At 51.2% G+C, this 25,211-nt stretch overlaps 5 protein-coding genes across 5 annotated transcripts; 1 reads left to right on the top strand and 4 right to left on the bottom strand.

The window, feature by feature from the left end:
- Positions 1 to 556: 556 nt before the first annotated feature.
- BO95DRAFT_394595 (ribose-phosphate diphosphokinase) lies at positions 557 to 2,384 on the bottom strand. The gene is made up of 4 exons (XM_025583698.1): positions 2,131 to 2,384; positions 1,966 to 2,057; positions 1,509 to 1,881; positions 557 to 1,447 (listed from the first exon to the last, which is right to left on the bottom strand). Exons 1-4 carry the CDS (start codon positions 2,199 to 2,201, stop codon positions 1,021 to 1,023), a joined length of 963 nt encoding a protein of 320 aa, XP_025439776.1. The 5' UTR covers positions 2,202 to 2,384; the 3' UTR covers positions 557 to 1,020.
- A 570-nt stretch (positions 2,385 to 2,954) lies between these two features.
- Positions 2,955 to 15,637, bottom strand: tom1 (E3 ubiquitin-protein ligase TOM1; the record flags this gene model as incomplete). The annotated part of the gene is made up of 5 exons (XM_025591028.1): positions 15,277 to 15,637; positions 11,326 to 15,190; positions 7,412 to 11,257; positions 3,104 to 7,351; positions 2,955 to 3,049 (listed from the first exon to the last, which is right to left on the bottom strand). The coding sequence occupies exons 1-5, from the start codon at positions 15,322 to 15,324 to the stop codon at positions 2,955 to 2,957; spliced, it is 12,102 nt and encodes a 4,033-aa protein (XP_025439775.1). The 5' UTR covers positions 15,325 to 15,637.
- Positions 15,638 to 16,667: 1,030 nt separating this feature from the next.
- BO95DRAFT_368803 (peroxidase/cytochrome P450 family protein) lies at positions 16,668 to 20,232 on the bottom strand (the record flags this gene model as incomplete). Its single annotated transcript, XM_025582848.1, has 7 exons — positions 16,668 to 16,997; positions 17,056 to 17,182; positions 17,236 to 19,414; positions 19,467 to 19,659; positions 19,708 to 19,756; positions 19,817 to 19,914; positions 19,966 to 20,232. 7 exons carry the CDS (start codon positions 20,230 to 20,232, stop codon positions 16,668 to 16,670), a joined length of 3,243 nt encoding a protein of 1,080 aa, XP_025439774.1.
- A 1,886-nt stretch (positions 20,233 to 22,118) lies between these two features.
- Positions 22,119 to 23,771, top strand: BO95DRAFT_445255 (trans-2-enoyl-CoA reductase (NADPH) TSC13). The gene is made up of 3 exons (XM_025587105.1): positions 22,119 to 22,355; positions 22,422 to 22,637; positions 22,711 to 23,771. The coding sequence occupies exons 1-3, from the start codon at positions 22,325 to 22,327 to the stop codon at positions 23,391 to 23,393; spliced, it is 930 nt and encodes a 309-aa protein (XP_025439773.1). The 5' UTR covers positions 22,119 to 22,324; the 3' UTR covers positions 23,394 to 23,771.
- Positions 23,727 to 25,183, bottom strand: BO95DRAFT_445254 (putative alpha-1,6-mannosyltransferase subunit). Its single transcript, XM_025587104.1, has 3 exons — positions 24,816 to 25,183; positions 24,279 to 24,712; positions 23,727 to 24,164 (listed from the first exon to the last, which is right to left on the bottom strand). Exons 1-3 carry the CDS (start codon positions 25,105 to 25,107, stop codon positions 23,934 to 23,936), a joined length of 957 nt encoding a protein of 318 aa, XP_025439772.1. The 5' UTR covers positions 25,108 to 25,183; the 3' UTR covers positions 23,727 to 23,933.
- Between the last annotated feature and the right edge of the window lie 28 nt (positions 25,184 to 25,211).

The raw sequence follows: 25,211 nt of genomic DNA, 5'->3' as shown, positions 1-25,211 counted from the left end.
AAGGAAGTCACCCTCCCTATGAGGAAGGTACTTTCGACGACATTGGCACGACCTACCATATTTAACTGTATCCGATGGCTAGATTGATCATTTCAACATGAAGTCTGCCAAACATGAAAATGGAAGCTATACCTGTAGTAGTGCTTGCGAATGTGTGTGCGCCTTGGTAATTGCAGAATACTGTATTCGGGAATCATCCTGCGACAGGCACTGTATGTAGATATATGTAGAGGGGGGTGGGTAGATTACTCTCCTCGGTTGATCAATCCAATACTGTGTTTTCTTCCTGTTGTACCTAGTATACTCAAGGCGAATTGATAATCGGGATTGAAGTTCGTGCTCCAAAATTCAAGAAAACATCTCCAGATGGCTGCCTCAATCCTGACCGCACTTCAGATGGCGCATAATCTGCAAGAGCATCTTGCTCCGGATGTTGGAGTACTATCCTATCTAAACAAATCACATACGATCTATGGAAACAAACAATACAGGATATCTTCCGAGTCTACACCGTGAAACATCAAGCACAACCTCAAGATCTCTATCAAATCCGTTTCATATTTCATTCCGCTCATAAAAAGGGTACTTGGTGGTCGAAGTTCAAACTAAGACCGTAATAGTGCAAAACTCCAAGGGGGTTATAAATATATGTACATATGCTTTAATTGGAGTTGATAAACAAAGCCAAAACAGGCAAGAAAGAAAAAGACAGCCTTGACTTTTTCCCCTTGTCTCTCTTAATCCATTTCCGTCCATCGAGTCCAATGCTCACTGCCTCATGTGTTTCATGCAATCCTCATAATCTAGAGATGCTGCATTTTAAGGGGGGGAAAAGAAGAAAAAGCGAAGCCGCAAGGAGGGACTATTGCATCCCGTTCGAGCCTTAGTTTCATAAGTTAAACCATTCCAGCGTCCTTCAATATTCATGAAAGAGCCTGATCATACTCAGCATGGAGGGTGAATCACCAACGCAGCACCGTGCGACCTCCACCCTCGTACTGTCAAAAACCATGGATGCATTTAAGCGACGGCGTGGGAGAACAAGAAGCTGACGGATTCACCGTTGTGGGTACGTCTGCAGGCTTCGGCAAGGGTAGGGCTGATATCGATGGTCTCGATCTTATCGCACTGCTCCTTCTTCTCGGCGTGAGGGACGGTGTTGGTCACAACGACACGGCTAAGGCAGCTGTTGTTGATGTTTTCGGTGGCCTTGCCGGAGAGGATACCGTGGACAACAATGGCGTTCACCTCCTTGGCACCGTGCTGCATGACGGTGTCGGCAGCCTTGACGAGGGTACCGCAGGTATCGGCCATATCGTCAACAATAATAGCAATCTTGTCCTTCACGTTGCCGACGAGGACCATGCGCGAGACCTCGTTAGGGCGGGGACGCTCCTTGTGGATCAGGGCGAATTGCAGATCAAGGCGGTCGGCGATGGCAGTGGCACTGTTCTGCATTTAGCACGTGCGCCCTTGAAATCCTTGTATTGAGTGTGTCGGTGGCTTACCGCTTGGCACCACCGGCATCAGGACTAACGATGACGCAGTTGGTCACATCCAGATGTTCCCGGATCCACTTCAACATGCTAGGCTCGGCATACAGGTTGTCGACGGGGACGTTAAAGAAGCCCTGGATCTGACTGGCATGCAAGTCCATGGTGATGACATGGTTGCAGCCGGCAGTCTGAAGCATGTTGGCCATGAGCTTCGCGGTGATCGGCGCACGGCTCTTATCTTTCTTATCTTGACGGGCATAGGGAAAGTTAGGAATGACGGCTGTGATACGTCTGGCGGAGGCGGTTTTGCAAGCGTTGATCATTATAAGCAATTCCATCAGGCCGTCGTTGATATCGTTCGGGCGCGTCGACTGGAGAATGAAGACTGCAAACCAGAGTTCATGTTAGCGGCGAGCACTTCTCATCACACCCGGCAGGGAGAAAATAAGCAGAGGAGGGGCAACAATACCATCCTCATCTCGTACACTTTCACCGATCGTGACGCTAGTTTCCTGGTTGGAGTATTGTAGGACCATGATCTTGGTCAGTTCAATGCCAAGCCTGCCGGTCAAAGCAACTTGTTAGCCCATGATATGCATTAGGACCGAACCAAGGCTCCTTCTATAGCGCATACCGAGCGGCCACGAGATTTGCAAGCTCGGGATGACTGTTACCAGTCAGAAGCTTGATTGAGTTGGTTGCCATTGTGAGTCGCGAGGTGAAGGTTCTGGGGAATTGCGCGGACGGGTAGAATGATAATGGAAGGGAGCCGGTGAGCAGGGAGGTTTCAAATGTGACGGAATATTGGACAACGTCAATAGTCAAAATAGAGCATGCCCAGAAGAGACAAGAGGCGCATACACCGGAAAACAGAAAAGCGACTGAAGAAGTCAAAGTTGAGATCGAATGCCCCGCCGGCGGGTGACTTTTTCGCCCAGCAGAAAAAAATGCCATCCCGTGACCCCGGACCCACTTTCCCTTACCGCCTCCAGACTCCCGGATCGGGGCAAGGATGAGTAATCGAGAAGTCGTCAGTCGATTATACAAGTAACTGTCTATGAGTCGGGGATGGAGGAGTATGATAGAACAACAATCGTGTTGATTTGTCACCATGGCTGATGGGGAGAAAGTACATAAGATGAGAGAACCTTTCAACACAGAAACTGAAGGCAACAAATTGTCAAGGTAAAGACAAGATTAAACAGAGCAGGTCTGGACCAATCTAGTAACCGTGACAGCCGTCTGACCTGCACTTCAGGCGAATTGTCATAGAAACCCCGGTCCTGGCCATGTCCCTGCATAGAAAACGAACCCATCAGCCCAGCATTGTACAAACTAATTCAGAATAAAAGAATCATGAAAACGCCATCATATGCTTCAGCATTAAGGGGACGGAAAAGCATGTCGAATCATGACCCATTGTTCGAGTGAACAACAAGATGGATGAGCGCCGTCGTTTTATGCAAACCCGAAATATTCGCTACCAGCAGTCATCGCGGTGTAAAGACGTTGCCTCAGAGTCTCGTAGCTCTCGTACTCGGGCAGATCAAGTTCTGCGGCTCGGAGTTAGCATGCGGGATTTTAGCCGATTGATTCTGTGTACTTACGGTTGAAACAAGTGTGGGAACTTGGAAGGCGATCCTTGTTGCCATAATCCCGATGAATATTGAACCGACTGACTCCATTCATACCCTCCAATTCCTTGAAGCCGTTCAATGGAACCTTGCTCGTGCCCGTGACGAACTGCAAGAGCTTAGCACGCTCTTCCTTGTCGAAGGAGCGGACAGCACGCCAGAACCACTGGATCTGAGGCGACGAGGCCGAATAGTTATGGTACTCAGTGTTGACCTTCCAGTCGTCAACGTCAATCTCAGGCAGACCAGAGATTAGCAATTCGAGCTCCTGCTCATTGAAGATCGAAATCAGATCGGCAGGAATAATCTCATGGAATCCCTTCAGGAAGTTGTCTAGTTGTTCTTTGACGGACCCGATCAAGCGATAATCGACGACACGCTGCACGTATTCTTCCTTGTTCTCCTCGGTGACCGGGATATTGCTACCGTTCTCAATAAGATCGATCACCTGTTTCTCACCAAAGTCATCCGTCTCGACAGCAAACGTCTCGGTGATGATGTCCGTGATGTCATTTTCAAGCATCCAAAGAAGAGACTTGTAGTAGTCAAGATCCAAAGTCTCCATATCCTTGATAGACACTGACCGACTGAGGATACATTTGTAGACTGCGCGACTGAAGTGACAATCCAGGACGCGGCCTTCGTACAAAGCCTTGCCGATGATTCGTCCGATGAATTTGAAGAACATCAGATGCTCTGAGTTGACACCACTCAAACGATTGGGATGGAACGTAGTTCTGTCCGAAGCCACAGGAATGAACAGAGCGTAATTGGGATTGAACATGCCGCGTGCGAGAACTTGGAACCATTCTCTAGTCACACCGCCTGCATCAACACCCTCTTCACCATGGAAGCGCACATTCAACTTTCCGAACTTCAGTTCATCCGCCGTCTTGAAGTACAGAGACTTGAAGGAGTCGAGGAAAACTTGGTCACGTCTAACGGACAGCTGAAGAGGAGGGTGAGGATGGCGAGGCTCCGCACCACGAGAATGCAAGCGACGAGTGAAATAGTTGCGTTTGTTATCAAACTCAAGTACCTTAGGGTTCTTGACCAACAGTGAGAATGTGCCACTCATCAGTCGGGGATTTTGCCGGACAAGCTCGTTCAGGATCTTGCGATGCTCTTCTGTGAACTTGAAGAAAAGGCTTTCCATATTGAGACCATTGTCAACTGAAGTGCTCGCGACCGAAAGCTCACGGCTGTTCCGCGAGATAGACGTATCTTTCAGCGTGGTGTTCTTGCACACGACCATCAAGGCTTCAATCAAAGGAAGAAGAATAGTCGCAACATTCAGCATGTTCTCTTTCTGTCGAATAACGGTCAAGCATTCGCTCAATCTAGTCCACAATGGTCCGAACGTAGCGCACTCGTATAAGGTTTGCATGACATCCTCTTTAGCAGCACTGGTCTCGGACTCGCTTCCCTTGACCTTGTCTGCGCGGTTGGGGTCGAATAGATAATCAAGCGCTGTCAAGACTCGCAGCAACTTGGCTTGATCGGAGCTAGCAGGAGAGAACTTAGCCAATGCCAAGCCCTGCATATCGGTACCAGTCCGGGCTTGGTGAATGTGCGACAGGAGTTCGTCCAGATCTGTAAGGATGACCGTGCTCAAAGCTTGAGCCTGCCTGACCAGCTCGTTTCCAATGACGTCCCTGGCTCCCGGAACGGCAGACAGGTTGTTGATGGTAGACAGTGTATCTCTGAAGGTCTTGCCATTGCATTCGCGGGCTGCAAGGATATGAACCACCAATTGAAGGTTGTGATCGGGGACAACTGGGGGCTCAAGGGTCTTTTTCTTGTGCTTCTCTTCCTCAGCTGAACCCTTTGCCTTATCACCTGTGCTGGCTTCCGCACATTCTTCAGCCTGTTCCGATGTCTGTGTGGTCTCGACAGTGGGAACTGGAGCGTCCGTCATTGTGGCATCTGCAGTAGAGCTTTCCTGTTCCGCGGAAGCGCTCTGCTGTTGCTCGCTGGAACCCTGCTCAAGCTTTATTTGCTCAGATTTCTTGCCCTTGGTCTCTTCCTCTTGTCGCTCCTTTTCGCGTCGAAGCAGAAGAGTCAGAGGCTGGGTGATGCTGCTCAGCAGACTAGACAATTGTTCCATGCAATTGGGATTCTCCATGATCAGCTTGCGATCAAGGAGAGACAATAATGCGTTGAGCGCAAACTTGTTGGCCCGATTCTCTTTGCCCTTGCCTTTGCGGAATGCCTTGAGCTTGAGGGAAGACGACGAATCATGCTCGGTAAGGAAGAACCAAGCGATCTGTTGATTGTATTGAGACAAAAATGACAAGGTCCCCAAACATTGCTGCACCACCATGGTCGGAGTGACCTCGTTGCTGACGTTCGAGGAAGTCTGGAACGACAAATTGCGTTTGGTGGATTGGGGGGTCTTCTGAACAGAAGTTGGCTTGGCACGGAGCGAGAGCTGAGCAAAGCTGCGCTCAATGGCAGACACGTCCCCACTTCCATCTTGCAAGACAGAAAGAAGGAGACTAATCACTTCAACCCTGTTCTGGCGGTTCTCACATACGTTGTGGAGAATGTCATTCAATTGATGGCGAGCATTGCCTTGAAGAGGCATGAACATCAAGCGCAGCAATGTAGCAACGCCGGGTTTGTCAAGCATCTGAACAATTTGGCGCCGTTGCTGCTTCTTTGGCTCTTGATCGTCGGCTGGCTCATTCCTATGACGGGGTTCGACTCTGGTGATGTCGTCGAATTGCTCCAAACGTCTGCCGGGCAAAGCACGAGCTTCAGCTACCAACTCGGGACTCAAGGTTGCAAGGACTTCGTCGGGCTGGTCAGCAAGAATAGCTTGTCGCAAAGCGGGATTGAGGGTTGCCAAGAAATCTGGTACATCCATCTCCCCGGCGTGTACCTGGGCGCCTTCAGTGGTAGTAGCTTGTCTGCGGGCATTGTCACGCTCACGGCGACGACGATCAGCGGCCTCTTGCTGCAGCAACTCGTCTCGAATCTCCGGAGGCAAGGCTTCCAAGAATTCTTGGTTGATTTCAGTAGGCTCCTCGCCAGCAGCAGCAGCTTGGGATCGTTGTTCTGCGAGTTGCTGCATGATGACTTCTTCCCTTAGTTCTTCAGGTAGAGCTTCGAGATACTCAGGGTCAATCTCCATTCCCGTAATATCGACTTGACGTCCTCTGATTGTCGTGTGCACGCGGCGGGCAGGTGCCGATGGTCCTGTGTCCGCTTGGGCTGACTCAGTCGCTTGGGCGACCACATCGGTTTGCTGCACATCGTCCATTGGCTCCGGATCAACGCCCGCAGCCTGTCGCTCTGCTTCCTGACGGTCAAGCTCTTGCTGTCTCCTGGCATTCTCTTCTTCCTCCTTCTGCTTGCGCTCTTTTTCCTCTTCCTCCCGAGCAATACGCTCCTGACGTTCACGCTCTGCACGCTCCTCTTCTTTCCGTTTGCGCTCTTCCTCCGCCTGTTTCTCGAGTCTCTTTCCTTCTTCAATAGCAGGCGGGACCAGAATCTTCAGGAGGGAGTTGATCACTCGCTGTGTCTTCTCAACATAATTATTGCTGAACAGAATGCGAGCCTCCTCTTGCCACCGGGTCTTGGTTGGGGCCAGAGCGAAGCTCACGGCCTGCGAAGGGTCATCCCTAGACCGAGAGGGTGCGGCCTGTTGTCTGCCAAGCCCAAAAATGTCTTGAATACGGTTGGAAGGGATAGCGCGTCTGTCGACATGGACATGAATACCATCTGGACGAGTAACAACACCAAATCCAGGAGCTCCTTGATTCCCAATTGCCTGCATAATCGCGTTCATGAAGCTGACAGGACTGTCCATGGGAAGAAGGCGGCCGGTTGACACGGGCTCCATGCCATGAACCCAATCCGTGAACGCCTCATTACCGGGTCCACGGGGTTGACCAACAGCGTCAGAGCCACGATCAGTACGAACAAGGAGAGGATTTGTTCCGTCGTCAGCCCCTCCTCGGGGTGCAATCTGAGTCCGGTGAAGTCGGTAGGGCGGGATAGGAACAATGCCATGGCGACTGGGCATGATTCCTGTGACAGCAGCCCAGGCGGGTTGAGTGCCACGGAATCGATGATGATGACCGCGGGGCGGATGATCGTCAGCGTCCCATCCCCATGGGTCAATGAGATCTTCCTCGTCGTCAAACCCTTGATAGGAGCCTTGATCTTCATCGGCGTCCTCGAGTTCCTCCTCCAATTCGTCGATCTCTTCGTCTTCTGGGACGACGTTAGCACATGAAATGAGCAAAAGGGATATGAGTTGATGGAGCTACCAACCTTCATCTTCTGCCAACTCATCGTCGACCATATCGTCATGCATGTCATCAAGGCTATCAGCCTGAAGTCCATCAACGCCACCAGCAGCCTCATTGAGAACTCGGAACAAGTCGTCAAAACGTTGCCCATCGCCACGTTGATCGGCTTGCCTGATATCATCCAGCTCGTCTTCGAATTGATTCATGATCTCAGCTTCCTCATCACCTTCAGACATGTCTTCACTTTCCCATTCGTCCTCGTCTCCTTCATCGAGACTGTCGTTGTCATGGTCACCGGTGATTTCGCCAGCAAGGATATCGTCATCATCCATTTCAGAGACGTCATCGTCCTCATCATCTTCGTCGTCTTCATCGTCATCGTCATCATCTTCGTCATCGAGGACGACTTCAATATCCATGCCATTGTCACCGGGAAGGCCTTCAATAGGTCCCATGCCTTCAATCTCATCTTCATCACTTACGACTTCGCCATCATCTTCCGGTAACTCCTCGTCGTAGTCCATTTCTTCGTCATATTCATCGTCATACATCTCATCATCTTCCTCCTCGGACTCTTCAGAGCTCGTCTCCTCTTCATGACGAGGCTCCAGCATGCCCAGTGTAGAATGGCGGAACAGATCAGGGGTCTCTTCACGGTCGTCCTCCATATCCGATACCGATGTAGCTGATGAGATCTCATCGTCCTCAGTCTCACCTAGAGTAGATATATCTGAATTTTCGCTCAAAATGACTGCCGTCTGCGTGAGCTTGTTAATGGGCCGTAGAATGTACTTGATGACCCGTTTGGATGCCGGGAAATTGAGATCGATCTCCGCCACCGAGGCAGTGAGGGCAGAAAGGAAGTGCTTCTCAAACATGGTCTTCCCTAGCTGCCTGACAGACGATGGGAAGCCCGACTCACTCGAGCCGTACGTGTACCCGCTCAGCATCTTGTCGAAAAGATCCGCAAGAGACATCAGCCTGGCATACTTGGCATCCAAAGGCTCAGTCGAAGAGTTCGCCTCCTTGTAGCATCGTAGAGCATGTTCAAGGACGAATCTTCGCACGAAGACAAGTTCAGGCTCATCTTCATCGTTGTAGTTGGGCTCATTGCGACGCCCTCTAATCCCACCGAATTCACCAGTTTTGGCGCACAGAGCAACGAGCACACGCATCGTCCAAGCAGATGTATTGCTGCGCTTCTTGAACGCAACGGACTCGTCATGTTCCATGGTCCCAACAGGTACTAGAGCGTTCAGGAGATAATTCAAGATTCCGGAACGAGGCTTCGAAGGGGTAGTTGCGAGAGGATCGGCTTTGCGTGAGAAGTTGATAAATTCAACCTTGGTGCGATTGTACGACGAGAGGAGCTCAGTCAAACACTGCAGAAGAAAGCAGCGATAAATGTAAATGGGATGATCATCAGCCTTGAAAGCAGGCTTATCCGATTTCTTAAAACTTCGGGTGCCTTGAGCGTCATTGCTGGTGACTGATGGCAGTGGCTCGTCGACTGACATCTCAACATCGGTCTGAGTTTCCGACTGATCAGGGGCAGCTGGATCTGCGGTTTCAGTCGGGGGTTCCTTGTCATCGACATCCTTGTAAGACAGAAGTTCAGAGAGGAGATAGTGTATAACGCCATCCGGATTTTCTACCACGGGAGGTTTGAGTTCAGCAATGGTCTTTGGTTTATCTTTATCCTCGACAGTTGACGCGTCTCCAGACTGAGCCTCACCACTGCTTGACTTCTCAGCTCCTTGCTTAGATGTAGAAGACCCTTGAGAGGTATTATTCTTTTCAGTCTTCAGCACGAGGACCTGCGGACGTTGCCGATTATCAAATCGCTGCAGCTTGAGCTTTTCGTTCGTAACTTCCACGAACAGTTCTGGGGATCTAAGCACAAGATGGTACATTTGGCGTACATAGCCAGTGGTGTCAACTTGGCGAGAAGACTTGGTTTCGAAGTTTGCTACAATCTCGCTTCTCATTATCTGGCGGATCGTATCCTCATCTTCCACAATGTGTCTCAGGATCAGCATAAAAGCCGACTGCAACTTCTCATTTGTGGCACTGGAGAGCTGCTTGACCATGACAAACAGACGCTGTAAACTGCGCTTTTCACCTAGGCGGACAGCGATCTCGCGGCTTCGAGTAAGAATCACGAGAATTCGGCAAATGGAAAGAGCCAAAGTGTCATCTTTGCCAACCCTAGGCAACACTTCAACCAACGCTTCGAACAACTGCATCTTCTGGTCGGGTGCAACAAGCGGTTCTTCCAGATGAGCTGGGCCTTCGTCGTCAGCACTTGCAGCATCGTTGCTAGGAGGCGTCCAGCGGATTTGAGGCGGCTGGGCATCATCTGAAAGTAACTTTTCCAGGACAAGCAATACATGCCCAATCCAGGGGAACGTTTCATCGGTGGACTTCTCTGGAGTTACTTGAACAAACCCAAGGAAAGTAGAGAAACATTCCTTAAGCTCTCCTAATGCAGCATTGTACATTTCTCGGTCTTGCACAACCAAGGCGAGAAGATGAGCATAGGCGGCCACCTTCTTACCAGCTGCCTGGAAGTTCTCCATCTGTAGTGAGACCAGCGACTGGACCAGAATCTCGCCAACGTCTCTGCGGAAACTTTCTGGATCACGGTGCTTTCTGGTAGCAGAAGCAATGAGGTCGGCCAATTCAAAAGACACATCGTGGTGCTCGTTCAGAACATCCAAGCAGCGTTCAATCAGATTTGAGCGAACTTTCTCTCGTTCGGCGTCCAAGTCTTCAACCGTGACCACTTGGCGTCGCTTTGTTGGCTGTTCTGAACGTTGTTCGGGCGCTTGATTAGCGGCTTGGTTCAAAGGACCGGACAAAATGCCTTCAGCAGTTGAAGTATTGCGTGGGATCCTGGTGGACGGATGTCCTTGTTCATCATCCCCTGCTCCGTGATCGTCATTGAGAATATGAGTCAATGCTCTAGCTAAGAACTCCGTACCATGTCTGACTTCGCTATCCTCGTTCCTGCCTTGACCCTGTTCAGGGCGTGATCCGTCTTCGGTCGGCCGACCCGAGGCTTGAGCCAAGAGCAGGGCGAGCGCAGATCGATCGAGTACGCTGCTGAACGGCGAGTCTCCTGCAGTATCGTCAACTGGCTCGGCCCCGGGTGGTGTGAACGAACGGATAGACTCGATGTCGTTAGGTGGCGGAGGTACTCTCGGCGGGGCCCGCAACCAAGTTTGTGCCCTGCAGTATTCTTCGGCACTGCCGTGATTGTAGCATCTATACGCTGCTTCGTTCAGAAGATCGCTATCAAACCCCTTCTCCCGAAGTAACAGCAACCGATCCCTGCTGATGACAAAGGCTCGTCGAGATACATCTACCAGAGCAGGAGGCGTATCGGATTGCCGAGCAGCTCCGGCCTCATGGTCTCCATCAAGCGATGAGCGCAAGATGTCGATCAGGCACTTGACAACAGAACTGGAGGACTGTGTGGCGAAATCTGAGTTCCACATTTCACGGGCCATTGGCAAAATTTCCATTCGAAGATCAACGAGAAACTGAGCAGGCTGGAAGTAATCTGGTCGGTCGCGGTCGCGCTCACCGCTTGTTGTCATCGATTGTGTTTGGCTAGACTCCATTATGTTCTTACCCGAGGCGAGCTCAGAAAAGAAGCCGAGAATGATCTTGATACCACCGTATGCGGAAGTGAGTCTCGCAGAGACATCTGTCTCAGATTCTGGAACATTTTCTGGTGGCGTAAGAGTCTTCACTTCCTGGACAAATAGGTCGCAGATCTCTTTCATTGCTTTTAAGCCTTCAAGTCTCTTGAACGCGAACAGCACCATTGTCAGATAGTGTGCATGCGGGCGGTCAGGCGTGACTATGACAACAAGCATGATTAGTTATTATGTCGTCAAGGGCAATATCTTAGGGACCATATTTACTCACCCTCATAAAGCAGATGCGAGAAGGAAGAAAGTATGACGATGAGGTAAGCGAAACGCAGCTTCGAGCTCTGACTTGATTTCGGAGGCTGGAATCGCAACTGCTCGAGCACAGCTTGCGCAATCTCTTCGGCCACTGAAGTTGCGTTCTGTTTCTGGTAAGCATCATATCTCTTCTTTCCGCTCAGACCAAGACCCAGATTGTGAAAGAATCCCGTGATAGAGGAAGGCAAAGAACTCAGGAGGTATCGCAGAGCTTGCGCATTCGTGAAGGCGACTCCGGTTTCAGGGACCTTGGATGCGTTCGGCTTTGTCTCTTGCACAGCACCTGTCTGAGCGGCGTCGCTTGCAGCTGAGCCCTCCCGTTGGGATCCACCGCTAGGAGCAAGTACGGCGTCAGAATTCGGCTGCAACTGAGCATCGGCGGGCTTGTCGGAAGTAGCACCAGACTGTTGCACTTTCGTGGCCTGATCCCAGGTATCAGGTATGTTCTTCTCGAGCAGGATCTCCTCCCAAACGCAAGCAGCATGCAATCCTCCCAGTTTCTTTACGAGCGCGCAGTAATGGTCAGCTAGATTCACCTGGACAAAGATGGGAAGCTGTAGACTGGGGCGGGATTGATATAGAGGCATGGAGAATATTTCGCGAAGGAAGTCTGTCAAAACAAGTGCAGCCCCCATGTGCTTTGCAAGATACGTCCCATGTGTTAATGCGGGGGAAAGTGATTCTTTGCCTTTATTCTCCGACCCAGGCTGAGACGACTGTTTAATCAAAGGACTGAAGAAGCCGTTGTGGAGATTTTCGGGCTTCTGCCAGAATTCCGCGAGCATGTCAACAGCCTGCTCCGCCCGCTGCAAAAGAGATGGTACGACCACATGAGGTTTGGTTTCAGCTAACATATGCACGAGAACAGCAAGCTCCTGGTTGGCTTCCGTGTTGTGGAAGTCAAAGGGAAGGCTCTGCAGAGTCGCGAAGTCGAGAATGAACTCCGCGGCACCAGACTCGATGAAATATGTGCAGTTGGCTTGGTTCTCAAAGAAGGCCCCCAAGAAACGAACAACAGGGTAAAGGTAGTCCGTAGCCGTGAGTCCCGAATCATCTACATTCTTGGGCTCAAGTTGTCCGTCCGAAGAGGGCAGAAGTTGACTAAGATCGCCAATCTTAAGCTTCCCGCCGTTTGGAAGCGAGTCAGAGTTGAGATGGGGAATCCCAAGCGAAGATTGAGCGTCAGAAGAATCCTGACTTTCAACTCCAATTGCATTCAGCAGATGGGAAGTTGATCCTGCAAGGACTTGCTTGCCTTGCTGGTCTTCTGTCCAAAGCTTTGCTCCCATACCATGTGACCAAGCTTTAGTTTTGCAAAGAAGCCCCACACGGGCGACCATGACAATGACCGCAGTCATGACATGGGACTTCAAAGCTGGATGGTGCCGCACAAGCTCGTCAAAGGTAGTACCCAAGGAGCGGACCAGGTTAGGGTCGTCTTTCAGGCATTTCACATGCTCCGGGTTCTCGAAGATTTCGAAGAAACTCTCCAGCGCATGGGAAGACTGAAACAGGTCCAATCCTGACGAGTTAAGACAAATGGCTCCGAACGCAGCAGGCACGCAAGAAAGAGCTTCTGCAGCAGACATTATCCCAGGTGCCAGCCGTACATCTTTCGGTCGTGCAATGTTATAGACGCGAGGGGCTTTATCCTTGCTCGCTATGAGATCCGAAGTTCCAGTATTCGCAGTCGTCGAGGGCTCGTTTTCTGTGGAGACATCCTCCGACTCGGCTGCTGGCTTTTCGGCGACCTTCAGCTCGGAGAATGTGACGGCCTCCAGCAGACTTTTACTGAGTCCAGCTTCAGCAATGACCGCGTAGCTGGTGGGCTCATTGTGAATAAAGCTGCTCAAAATATTGACCGCATTGCTCCAAACATGAGAGCCGAACACCCGGGCATTTTCAAGCACAAGCCGCAAGGATGTCAGCAGCTGGGGCGAGTCGATCAGATTCCGAAGAACACGATCGAAGCCACCGCCATTGTGTTGCATGATATGATTGACGAAACGAAACATCCAACGGAGGGTCTGTTGCTGGAAATAGGGGATCTGATAGTCGATAGAAGGTGTCTTGTGTTGCGGGGGGAGTCCATTTCCGCTTTTTACATGCTCGAAAGAAGATTTGGTTTCATGATCGATCAAGTCTGAGATTGCATCGAATCCCTTCGAACTAGTAAGAGTACCAAGTGCATCACGAACTGCGTGGACGAAGGTATCCAAGAATTCCATTACCCTGGAGTAGACTCGACGGGCCTTCTCAGTTCGTAGCTTCAAGACATCCACGAACATTGGGATCAGCCCGGCGGAAACAAGAGTCTCGGGGGTCCTAGTACTTGATCCGGGCAGCGTCCGCAATAAGGCAAGCAAAGCATCCCGCCACTCATCCTGGCTACCATCATCCTGCTCGTTGTCCTCGGAGCCCAGCTCATTGACTACCTTCCGGGTGAGGAACATCAAAACACCATGGTTCACATTCACACTCAAAGCAGCACAGACGTCAATAGCACGAGCCTTGTGTTTCGCAAGGGCGTCGAGCGCCTGGAGTGCCAATGTTTGCACAGTCCGTGTAACTTCCAGATCACCGCTTGCCCCAAGATGAACAAGTTCAGCCAGTTGGAAAGCGAGCTGAAGGCGCTTGGGTTGTTCCATATCATACTGAAGTATCTTTTGTTGGAATAGCGGCTCGGGGTAAACATAAGCCAGGTTGGTGAGGGCAAGGATTCGGATAGCCAGGATCTGCTCCCTGCTGTCCCGAGACGTTGCCAATCCCTGAGCAGTGCGAACCCTGTGCAGCAATTCATACTTGGAGTCATCTGGGACCTCTCCCACATAAGTGGCAAGAAGATCTTCGGCCTTAGATGATGAGATCTTAGAATAGGGCACTTCAAGATTCGTGCCGCCCCGTAGCGCTTCGTCAGACTTTGCGGGAGTCGCGATCACAGAACTGGGCGAGTCGTCGGTAGTGGACAGACGACTCAAGCGTGGGGTGGGGTGAGTATGAGTTCTACGCAGAGGTGTTGGAGTAGTGGGAGGTTGCACTGAAGGGCCGCTAGTACCTGTTTCAAACAAGGCCTTCGCTGGCTCCGATGGTCCGGATGGATAATAGAGCAAGCGAACATGCCCCCACTCATCCCAGCTGTCGTTCTCTCGAGTCAGCGTGACCAAATCGTTGGCGTTGTGTTTAGTCTGGGGTCCCTTCTCCTTCGTCTTGACTGCTGCTGCAGGCGACACACCAGTCGGACGAGGAAACGGGGCGGCAATCTTCTGTAGTTTCTCTAAGTCGATATTGTAATGTGCTGCTAACAAGCTCTGCTGGAGATGGGAGCCACCTCGGTGGCGTGAATGATACCTCTGTGCCAGGCAGAGCGACAGGCGTAGAGTTGACTGGAGAAGAGAAGGCGATGTGGTGTTGAGGAGATCCCCAAGGCGTTCACTACTACCATACAGACTGCGGTTGCCACACTTCTCCAGCAGGAGTCGGGAGAAATCGATGATCACTTCCAGTAGTTCCCTATCTCCTTCTGGGCCATACTGCAAAGCCTCCAACCTGGCATCGACATCCTCCGAAGCCCCGCCATTGTCATTTGTCGCGTAGCACTGCACTAAGAACTGTCTGTTGAAAGACTTCGTCTGCGGGCCTTGACTGAGGGTATAAGTTTCGATCACAGATGCAAGAATCTCATCGAATCGGTTGAGAACGTTGATCCAATGGTACAAGTCGCCTCTGGGAAATGGCCATAGACGAGAGAAGCTGTTGAGATGTGACGGGAGCTCGGGAATTGAGATAGTCGTAGCACGAGTGATAAATTCTGCTAGATATGGCGACTGGACGCACCGAGAGCGAGAAAATTTTTCAGTCAGCCTTCACATCAACAACGATGGCACGCGGGGTTGAAGCGAGAGTAACTCACGATCGTGGCTTCATGTTTCTGGCTCGCGACCTTTTTAATTCTCCCCATGATTACGATTGTGAGGACCGGCGGTCATGAGGAAATGTAAAGGACTCGAGGAACTCCTCTTAAAGAGGGTGGAGGGGGGGGGAGGGGTGGTCGTGGAGACCGAGTCGCGGATCAAGTCGCGAGAAGGCCTTATGACGTTTTTTTCCCGGCTCTCTGCCTCGAGCAAACCAAAGAGTGAAGCGGTCAAGAAAAAGACCAGGAGTGATGGGGACGAGTTGATAGAATGCAGAGAACTCTGCCCGATCAAAAGGTTGAACGGTCGGAGAAAGTGGAAGGAAAGAAAGAGTAAGGATTGAGGATAGCGGCGTTATTACTGTACCACTGGCGATGATCAAGGATGACAGGGAACGGTGCAGGCGCTGCCCTGAAATTTCGATCTCGATTTAAGATGATTCAAACAAGCGGGAGAGGAAAGGAATCGAGTCCTCGCTTTGATGAAAGGGCAAGAGGTTGAGTTAGTTGTCGATGGGAGGGAGGGAGGGGAAGGGAGGTGGGGTGTAAGTACTGGGTGAGAGGAAGAGAAGGAGGAGGAGGATGAGGAGGAAGTGAGTCGTCGGGTGTTGCTTGCAGCTGGAAGGTTCGTGAAATAATGCCGGTGATGGACTGGACGGGAGCTTCTCTAGCGGGCGGCTCTCTCTTCAGTTAGCACGCTCCTACCTCTTACCTTCGCGGTTGAAGCGTCCGGAGCGGGTCTTCTTCTTTCCCCGCTGCCAGTGTTATCATTGCATCAGAGCCTACTTTAAGGCCCGACTACTACCCTATCTAGTACAGTACAGTGAATATGTCCAATTTTTGTGACGGCTCAGTTTGAAAAGAAGGTGTTAGGGTAGAATGCTTCGGTAAGTCTCGATGATGCCTCGACCAGTCTGTTTGCTTGTCTTTCCACACTGTGTCTCAAAATCCATGCCAATGTCTAGCACTAGTGTTGTCTGTCATTGATATATACTTCTTGCCCCAGCTTGGGTTGTGCTATGCAATAATCAAACCTCGCCTAGACGCAGTGAAAAGATCATTCCGGATCTGATAATACATCATTCACAAGCTTCTCGAGTTTGAAAATTTACCCAGTACAAGTGAATTTCAATACTGTTTATCTCTCGAGCAGATATCTGTATACAAACAATGCCATGCATCAACCCATGCAAAAGATCAATTTCACCACACCTCTGATCATCGAAGATATAATATAAAATCAAGCCATTTGAGCTGAAAAACCAAAGATAGAAGTGAAAAGAGACTCATATATAGATAGGCTAATCCAACACATTAATATACACGCTAAGATCCCTGTGCCAACCCATCATCAACCCGTCAACCCGTCAACCCGTCAATTCGCCGACCTCTTAGTTCGCAGCAAGAGGCGGTAGCTCTCCATCCCACTGGATTTTCATGGTCGAAGGGAATGGCCAGAAACTGCTCTGATCGGCAGTCATATAAATGGTTATGCCTCCATGGCTTGGAATCTTCTTCAACTGGCCCTGGGGGCCAGGAGCACGTCGGAGGTTGTCTAAACGACCTACAACCTTCAACATGGTCGTGAGCGCCAACTTGCAGAGACTCATTCCGAGGCACTGGTGAGGGCCCCATCCGAAATGAGCATATGCGCTCATGTCACGGTCAAGTCTAACTGTTTCAGGCTCCGGGAAGCAGACGGGGTCTCTTGACGCGGCGACCTATTATGCAACGTTAGCATTCCAAAACTCCACCGAGCCATCGTTTTGGTTCACATACCAAGTTGCAATAGACCAGCTGGCCGGTCTTCAATGCCAGCTTCTTCCCGGCATCTTCGATCACCGTGGGCTTAGCCACGTAACGAGGCAAAGCTACCGAAGAGCGCAAACGAGCGCCTTCCATGAAGCTATAACAGTCTGTTAGTACCAGAATCGGAGTATGTTCTCAAGGGAATCTTACTATCTCAGCAAAAGATCATCAGCTTCAGGGGTGTCTTCCTTAGCAAGTCGATTAATCTCTGGCAGATGGACAGAGCCTTCTTCGGACAGGTAGTAGTCAAGACATTGCGAGAAGAGCTGGGCTTGGTTGGCGACCATTCCGCCTGCAGTCGGCAGAATGTGCGTCCAAACAATCTCAGTCGGGGAGATTTGACTAGCGAGCAAGCGTTGGATCATGTGGACACCATATTCGCTCAGAATATCATGTCGATGCAGACTGTGAACCAGACTCTGGATGAAGCCGGTATTCCTAACGAAGTCGACATTGGCCATTGTCAGCTCTCCGAGCTGCTGTGTTGCGCTCCGAGCACCCTGATTGAGCTCAAACGATTTCCCAATATCGGCATCGTAGAAGATCGACGCAAACACGAGAGCCATTATCTCATAGAGTTCTTGTTCTGTGAAGATACCCCTGGGATTCGATTCAGTTTTGAGAGGCAGAGAAAACACATTCGCGCAGAAATGAACCTGCGCGAGATTGGCGATGTCGCGAACAATATCGACCTGATTGACACCGGCAATCTGATACGAATGCTGATGCAAAAGTTTCAAGGTGATGGCCTCATAGAACTTCTTAGCTTCACTTTCCCACTTGTCACGATAGAGGGCTGCTCCCATCATCTTCCGGGACGCGGCATTCGGTGGTTTATCTCCAGACAGCATAAAGTCCCGGCCGTGAGGCTGATTGTTGTGACGCATGAGAAACTCAATCTTCTTACCCCAGGTGACCTTGAAGGTCTCTTGATCGCTCAGAATGGCCATACAGGCGGCATTCGAGGAGATGAACTGTGGAGGTGGGGTGAGGCTGGGCCGATCCCAGCTGTAGTCGTCAAAACGACCAAGATCCTTGAAAATCTTCTCATTCTCGGATGGAACAACAAGAGGGAAATGAGCATATATAGAGTTGCCGGCAAAGGTGTTGGGGAATGCACGCAAGACAAGCTTGTAGAAGACATGCCCCTGATCAACAGTATCTTGATACTGAATCTCATTGTATGCCCAATTCGTCAGATGCTTTGGCGTGTAGTCCACCGTATAGAAGCGATCACCACGGACCAAAGCTACGGCATCGGAGAGGATAGCTCTCGATATCGTGAAGTTCGTGCACAGGCCACTTCCAGGGATAGTAGATTCCTTCGCGTCTTCCACAATGATGCCCGGGTAGATTTCGACCAGGTCGGGGTGCTCGTACAGCCTCTTGAGCTGACCAGCAATGTAAGGGTCAGAGTTGATTTCCTCAAATGTCCTGTAAGGCGTGAGGTTGAAGTATTTTCGGAATTCGTTCAACGTAGCCAAGTTCCATGAGCGGGCCTGCATGATACCCAGGGCTTCGATGTTGCGGAAGACCGAAGGAACATTTGATGCTCCAAAGGCACCCGCACAATCTTCAACACTGTCCGCAAACAGCTTAGCCAGTTCACCTTCGTCCAACGATCCATCTTCCTTGCGCTGTAGCCCAGCGAACGGGCGTTCAGAAGGTTCCTCTGGTAGACGAGCTTCCCACTGACCAACTCCCCGCAGAAATTCTCGCAGAGAGATATCTTCCGGCTCTTTGCCAGGGAACAACTCGCGGTACATATCCTGCGTCCATTTCTCATCCCGCTTGGAGATACAAGAGTGCCAGCGGTAAACGAGATTGAACTCAGCAGAAACTTGGTTACCAGTGGCCTGTGCTGGTGCCTCACCTAGAAGTCCATCTTGCATCTCTGCTCGAGGATCCAGACTCCAGGTGCTGTCCGTTCGGTTGATGTTCAAAATCGTGCGAACGTAGTCCTTCAAAATAATGTTGATATACAAGCCGGAGGTCACCAATCGAGCAGTCTGGAATAGATCATTGTCGTACTTTGCATATGCTTTGGTATTCGACTCATCCGGCTTGGTGAAACGACCGCCCTCGTTGATGGTAGCCAGGTTTTCGACTACATAGTTGTGGAAGCGGTTGAACATGATCAAAAGGACACCGACACCTGGGGGAAAGCCCAGAATACGTTTGCTGGAGAAGCAATCCGGCTTCAGTTTCCCGTCCTTGAATGTCCTCACCTGATTCTGCTCGTCTTGGTTGTTGCCATATAACGGCGACAGATCCAAGTAAGAAGATGTCAAGCTCACAGTATAATCATTGCGGTCGGTTTGGAAAAGATCTTGAAAGCTGTCAGCTAACTGCCCGGAAAGCATCTCAGTCTTCAACCTTACCATGAATGATGATAGAAGCAAGGTAGAACAGAATGCTGGAGATCTTGTTCGGGTGCTCCTTGTAATCCTTTCGCTCCAAGAGAGAGGCAAAAAGAGTCTCAGGCTCTGGAAGAGAAGGAGACTGTACCGTTGTTGGGCGTACAGACCTGGCATAGTGGGAACCAGCGGCACCAATGTGAGGCCATAGGAAGTTCTGACTTGTTAGTGAAAGGGTCTTCGAAATATCGGGGGAAGTGCATACATTGCCTGAGCCATCCGCTTGTCTGTATACGTGGTCCGAACCGAGGTAGCTACAAATGCGGTCAATCTCGTGGTCAACACATAGTCTCTGTTCCTGTCAATCAACTTACGAGATTGGTGGATGCTCCAAATCGTTCCATAATTGTTTGAGGAAAGTGTTTGTCAAAGCTTTTGCGTTTCGGGAGGTTGACGGCAGCCCGGAAGCGAGCTAAACAAGGGTTAGCAGGCCTGGATCCGAATGAGTGACTAGATCACTTACTTGGATCACTCGCTCCATGATATAGTGTCTGTCATTGAGCGGCTCGCCTGTTGCAGTATCCTTAACAATCTCCAAAATGGCCTTGACGCTATCGAGGTCGACATGGCCAAGGTCCTTGACGAGGCCTGTCTGCACCTGCTCTGTGATGTATGTTCCATCGCCCGTTGTAGTAGGCAATGGCCGTAAGGATGCTGAAATGACTTTCTCGACCTGGGAGATCTTGCTTCCAACACCGTTCAGGAGGGACTTCTCCTGCTTGGTAGCCATGACGGGCTAAATCAAGCCTCTTAGTATATAATCTGGTGGTATCTCGACACTGTGCTGGATGTTAGCGATTGCTTTCCATGGGAATGTAGCAGGTCAACAAGAATGTGCCATTGCTTGCTCATCCCAAGTGATCCGCCGGAGCCATTCCGGGGACCCTCGGAAATATGCTCGCTGGGCTTGCCCAAAAGTACGAGAATAACGAAAGCGTTGGGATAATGTGGCTCACCAGGTAGTTGAAAACAAAATCCGGGAAAAGAAACCAAGCAATTGAACCGAAGAATGTGGAGGCACTGCCAAATGCGGGGAGAACCGAACCAGGCACGGTAAACAGTGCACTAAAAGTCTAAACGCACAGGCTTCAGAAGCCAACAACTAAAAGTATCTGTGCGTGACAGGTTGACCACCGACAAGCAAATGCGATCGGTCAAAGAAGGGGGAAAGGCATGCTTATTTATAAGATTGAATCAGTATCAGCATGGTGGCTGTGGGGAGAGAGGGAGTCGGCGACCCCGATACGAGCGAATAAGAAATTTACGGCATGAGAGGCATTGGCATCTTGTCTAGGCGAAGAATGCCCCGTGAGAAGTGCTAGCCCGACGACATCGTGATTCGTATGTATGAGACATGCGGACAAATGAGCGCTGTTCCAGCTGGGATTTACGCCACACGCTGAGCTGACAGACAAAATTGGCCGTGATGAGACGTGCCTTAGCGGGACATCAAAGGTAAAAGCTGCCATGGTCTAGATGATGGAGGGGACCGGTAAAGACCGAGGGAGGGGCCCCTATCAGGGAGGCGATGCAGAGAGCGTGGAGACCTCGTAAAATGTCTCTTCTAGACTAGGTTAAGTTCTTACTTTAGTGAGCCGATGAGGAGTTCAATCCAACTGTGCAGCTGGAGCTTTCGAGACGTCCATGCCGGTGGCACAGACAGACAATTCTAGGTTGATGCTTCCTATAGAAAGCCGGCCTTTGGGTGATTGATAGCCACGCTTTGATTTGTCTAGATGAGGGATTGTCAATGACATTGTAGACAGTTTGGAAACTCAGTTGAGTCCGTTTACCCGTGAAATCCTAGGTTGATTTGCTGAGCAGCGGTCACTTTGGAAAAGTGCGCGCAGCGACCTTTGTTTGCTTTTGATTACTATGGCAAGTGGTTATCAATTGGAGCATTGCCATTTGAGGAATGGTGCTGAGAGTGCCGGGGAACGCCTGGCACTAAAATGGTTCCAAGTTGCTAAAACGTGCTAAACGGCCGATGGAGTCGGATGGACTCATGGAGGGAGACGAAAGGCTGGCTGACAGGCCGACACTAACTGCGACACTATTTGGTTTTCGGGACGCTTGCCCGTCGCAAGTTTAGCCTGTTGATAATATCAATGGGTTCTCTCAGCTGGACAATCAAAGCGAGGCGCCATGTGTGGAAGGGATATCAGAGGGTGTTTATCCAGGCCAATATTCTAGACTCTGTCTGTTCAAGGTTGTCTCCTGCCGAGTCAGTGGTCAGTTATCACATGGTCCCAAAGGATGGTGCCATTGTTCGTTCGTTCGCTCGCTGGTTCAGCCTTGCTTGCTACTGTACCATTTTTCTCAGGCAGGTCATCTGACTCAGGCTGTGCTTGAAAACAATAAGAGTGAAGGTTCCATCCGAATTCGGCCCGGGGATCCTTCGAGCTTGCTTCAGCTGAAGATGGTGGGCCATAAATTAATCAATTAATCATAACGACCATGAATCCACTCTGCACTACAATTCATAAGAATCAGCCCCCATTAATGCCCTTCTCTATGCGGCTGAGGGCGGTCTGCCACGTGATGGTTCCCGCCTGCCGGAAGCCGAGGCTCTGAGCTTACCCAGTCGAGTAAGTTAAGCGCGGTAAGCTGCAGTGAAGCAGAAGGTCCCAACTCTCCCTCAACCAAAAGTTAGGGTAATTTTCGCGCATCTCCGGCCTCAGTCCTGGATCCTAGACTAATCTTCACAGCCTTCCATCACGTCCTGGTACCCCTCAGTTAACTAATCCATCATCATTGGTGGCTATCAATTGCTATCAGCAGAGCTGTCCATCTCCAACTCGCTCCCCCCTCAGCTCGTTCCAATGGCCATAACCTTAGTTGTTGAGCCCCGGGGTAAGTCCTGTTCCCAACCGATTCCACCCACCTATTTCTTGCCAGACTAACACCACTTATCTCCAGGTAAACCCATCAGAAAGCTCCCCAAGGAGCTCCAAGTAGCGCCCAATTCCTCGACCGAGGAAATCTACCAAGCGTTGGCCAAAGCCTCCAAGTTTTCCATCCACCGCCTCCGCATCACCAAGGGAAGCGACCGGACGCTCGTTCCCAACTCCAAGGACCTGACCGTCGATGGCACCGGCCTGAAGGAAAAGAGCGTGATCCACGTCAAGGACCTAGGTATGGCCCAAACCTCCCAACTCCAAAACAGAAACACCCCAAAGAATTAACCTCATCTCCCCTCGCTCCTCAGGCCCTCAACTAGGATGGCGCACCGTCTACCTGATCGAATACCTGGGCCCGCTCATCATCCCCTACCTATTCCTCTACCCGCTCCGGCCGTACATCTACTACAACTTCGACCAGCCGCTCGCGGAGCCCTCGAACTTCCAACGCCTGGTCTGCGCCCTCTTGACCGTCCACTTCATCAAGCGCGAGTATGAGACCATCTTCATCCACCGCTTCAGCAACGCCACGATGCCCGCGCGCAACATCCTCAAGAATAGCGGCCACTACTGGCTCCTGGCCGGCGCCAACATCGCCTACTGGGTCTTCCGCCCGGACAGCCCCGCTGTCGCCCGCGACGGGGACGCCTTCCTGTGGTACACGGGCCTGGCCCTCTTCGTCTTCGGCGAGCTGGCCAACCTGAACGCCCACTGCATCCTGCGCGACCTGCGTCGCCCCGGCACCACCGAGCGCGGCATCCCCACCGGCTTCGGCTTCAGCGTCGTCACCTGCCCCAACTACTTCTTTGAGATCGTCGCCTGGGTCGGCATCTACCTGCTCAGCGGCCTCAGCTGGAGCGTCCTCCTGTTCATCGTCGTCGGCTCCGCCCAGATGGCCATCTGGGCCAAGAAGAAGGAGCGTCGCTACCGCAAGGAGTTTGGCGACAAGTATAAGCGCAAGCGCTTTGCTCTCTTCCCTGGCCTCGTTTAAAATTAATGAAACGGGAGATAGAGTCATGGGAAAGGAGGAGGGGGGAGAAGCATCGTTTGGTGGGCTCTGCTGCCCCCAAACAAGTCACACGTCATGAAGAACATGGTTTTGCCCTTGTTCAACAATCTCACAGTTACGACCCAAAAAAAGCAGAACCGACGAATGGATGAGACATTGCCACGAAGCTTAAAATTAGTGGTCAGAAAAACCCACCAGCAATTTAGTTTCCCCTATCGCACCTGACACTCACTCCGCATGACAGCTGGGCGCTACATCGAGTCTAATGTCGCAATTGGTGCTTTTAAAGGTCTCCTGATGCGAAATACTGAAAAGAGGCAGTAGTTCAAATTTAACCTTTAATGATACACGCGCTCGCTCTATGTGGTGCATCCTCATGAAACTCCAGAGAACACCTGGGAACAATAAACCAGTAAGAAAAAACAAGAAACACAGTTTCGTACTTCCCCCCAAACCCACAGCCACGCAACTCCAAATCCCAGCAAGAAGAAAGTAAAAGAGTCCAGTTGGAGTGAAAAGGGATCACTCAGTCTTCAATTTGGTCTGCCAAAGGCGGTAGTAGGGCTCCATCTCTTTTTCGCAGCTCCGCTTCGTATCGGTGTCACAGCCAAGGAACCGGATGACAAGATCGCCGTCCTTGTAGATGCCGTTCGCCGCCGCCGCCGTGCAATCCTTGCTGTAGGCGTTGATGGTTCGCTGAGGCAGGAGCGCCAACCGGGCTAGGATGGTCGGATGCCATTGGACGATGTGATCCTAGAGAGCGAAACAAATGACGTGAGTGAGTATAGTTATGGTGACACAACGCCTGCAGAACGCCCAGGGTGAACCGAAGCAGGGCAAAGCAGAGAACACAATAGAATTCCTTACCAAGACATGCGTCTCCGCCTTCGCGAAGTTATAACTCCGGTACAGGGGATCGAACCACAAGTCCAGGAAGAACTTGGCGAAGTCGCCCTGCCGCAGCACAAAGCTCCCGGGACTCATGTCCTCGTTGTCGGTGGTGATGATCAGGTCGACGTCTTCGGGGTGGACATGCGAGAAGGTCTTGATGATGCTGTCGGGCGGCACGACGGAGACCTCCTTGAGCATCAGCGACTCGAGCCGCTGCTTGTCCAGGACATGCGACCCCAGCGACTTGCTCGGGTTCATGACCAGGGCGTGCGCATCGAGGTGGAAGAAGTACTGCGAGTAAGGGTGGGAGGCCATCGCATGCCGGACGGCGGGGATGACGGCCCAACTCTGCGGCGAGTCGCCGATCGAGGATTCGTAGTCAGACACGTTGGCGAAGAAATTCGTATACCCTAATTTGGCAGCGAGTACGTTTGTGTCAGTTGTAGTGAGACAAAAGTGGTAGTCATCATGTGTCAACCGCCATGTCCTCTCCGGGGGGCCACCACTACTCACCATGACGCTTCGCATAGTCCTCCCGATTCTTGACAATCTTCTCGATGTAATCTTCGCTGAATACAACCCGATCTAACACTGTGATGATGACCACACTAGAGGTGCTCGCGGACACTGCAGGGGTGCCAGTGCTCGTGTAGAAGAATTGGGAGAGGAGGAAGAATATGGTGAGCAGCGCAAAGGCGAGGAGGGCAATGGCTTTGAGCTGTTTCCTGCGCTGTAACGAGAATCGCGGGGATCGTCCATACACAGGAGTTATCGGGGCCCTCCGGGGAGGTAAGGCGAACTGCATGCTGTCAAAATCTGTCCCCAGCGAGCGAATGCTGGGTGACTGGTGAGGAAGAAATTCGTTGGAGATGAAGCTGGATCGTTTCTAAGTACGAGTACTTCGGTCGG

This window comes from Aspergillus brunneoviolaceus (assembly GCF_003184695.1).
Source record: "Aspergillus brunneoviolaceus CBS 621.78 unplaced genomic scaffold BO95scaffold_55, whole genome shotgun sequence".
Lineage (NCBI taxonomy): Eukaryota > Fungi > Ascomycota > Eurotiomycetes > Eurotiales > Aspergillaceae > Aspergillus > Aspergillus brunneoviolaceus.
This window is presented reverse-complemented; position numbering and strand designations above follow the sequence as displayed.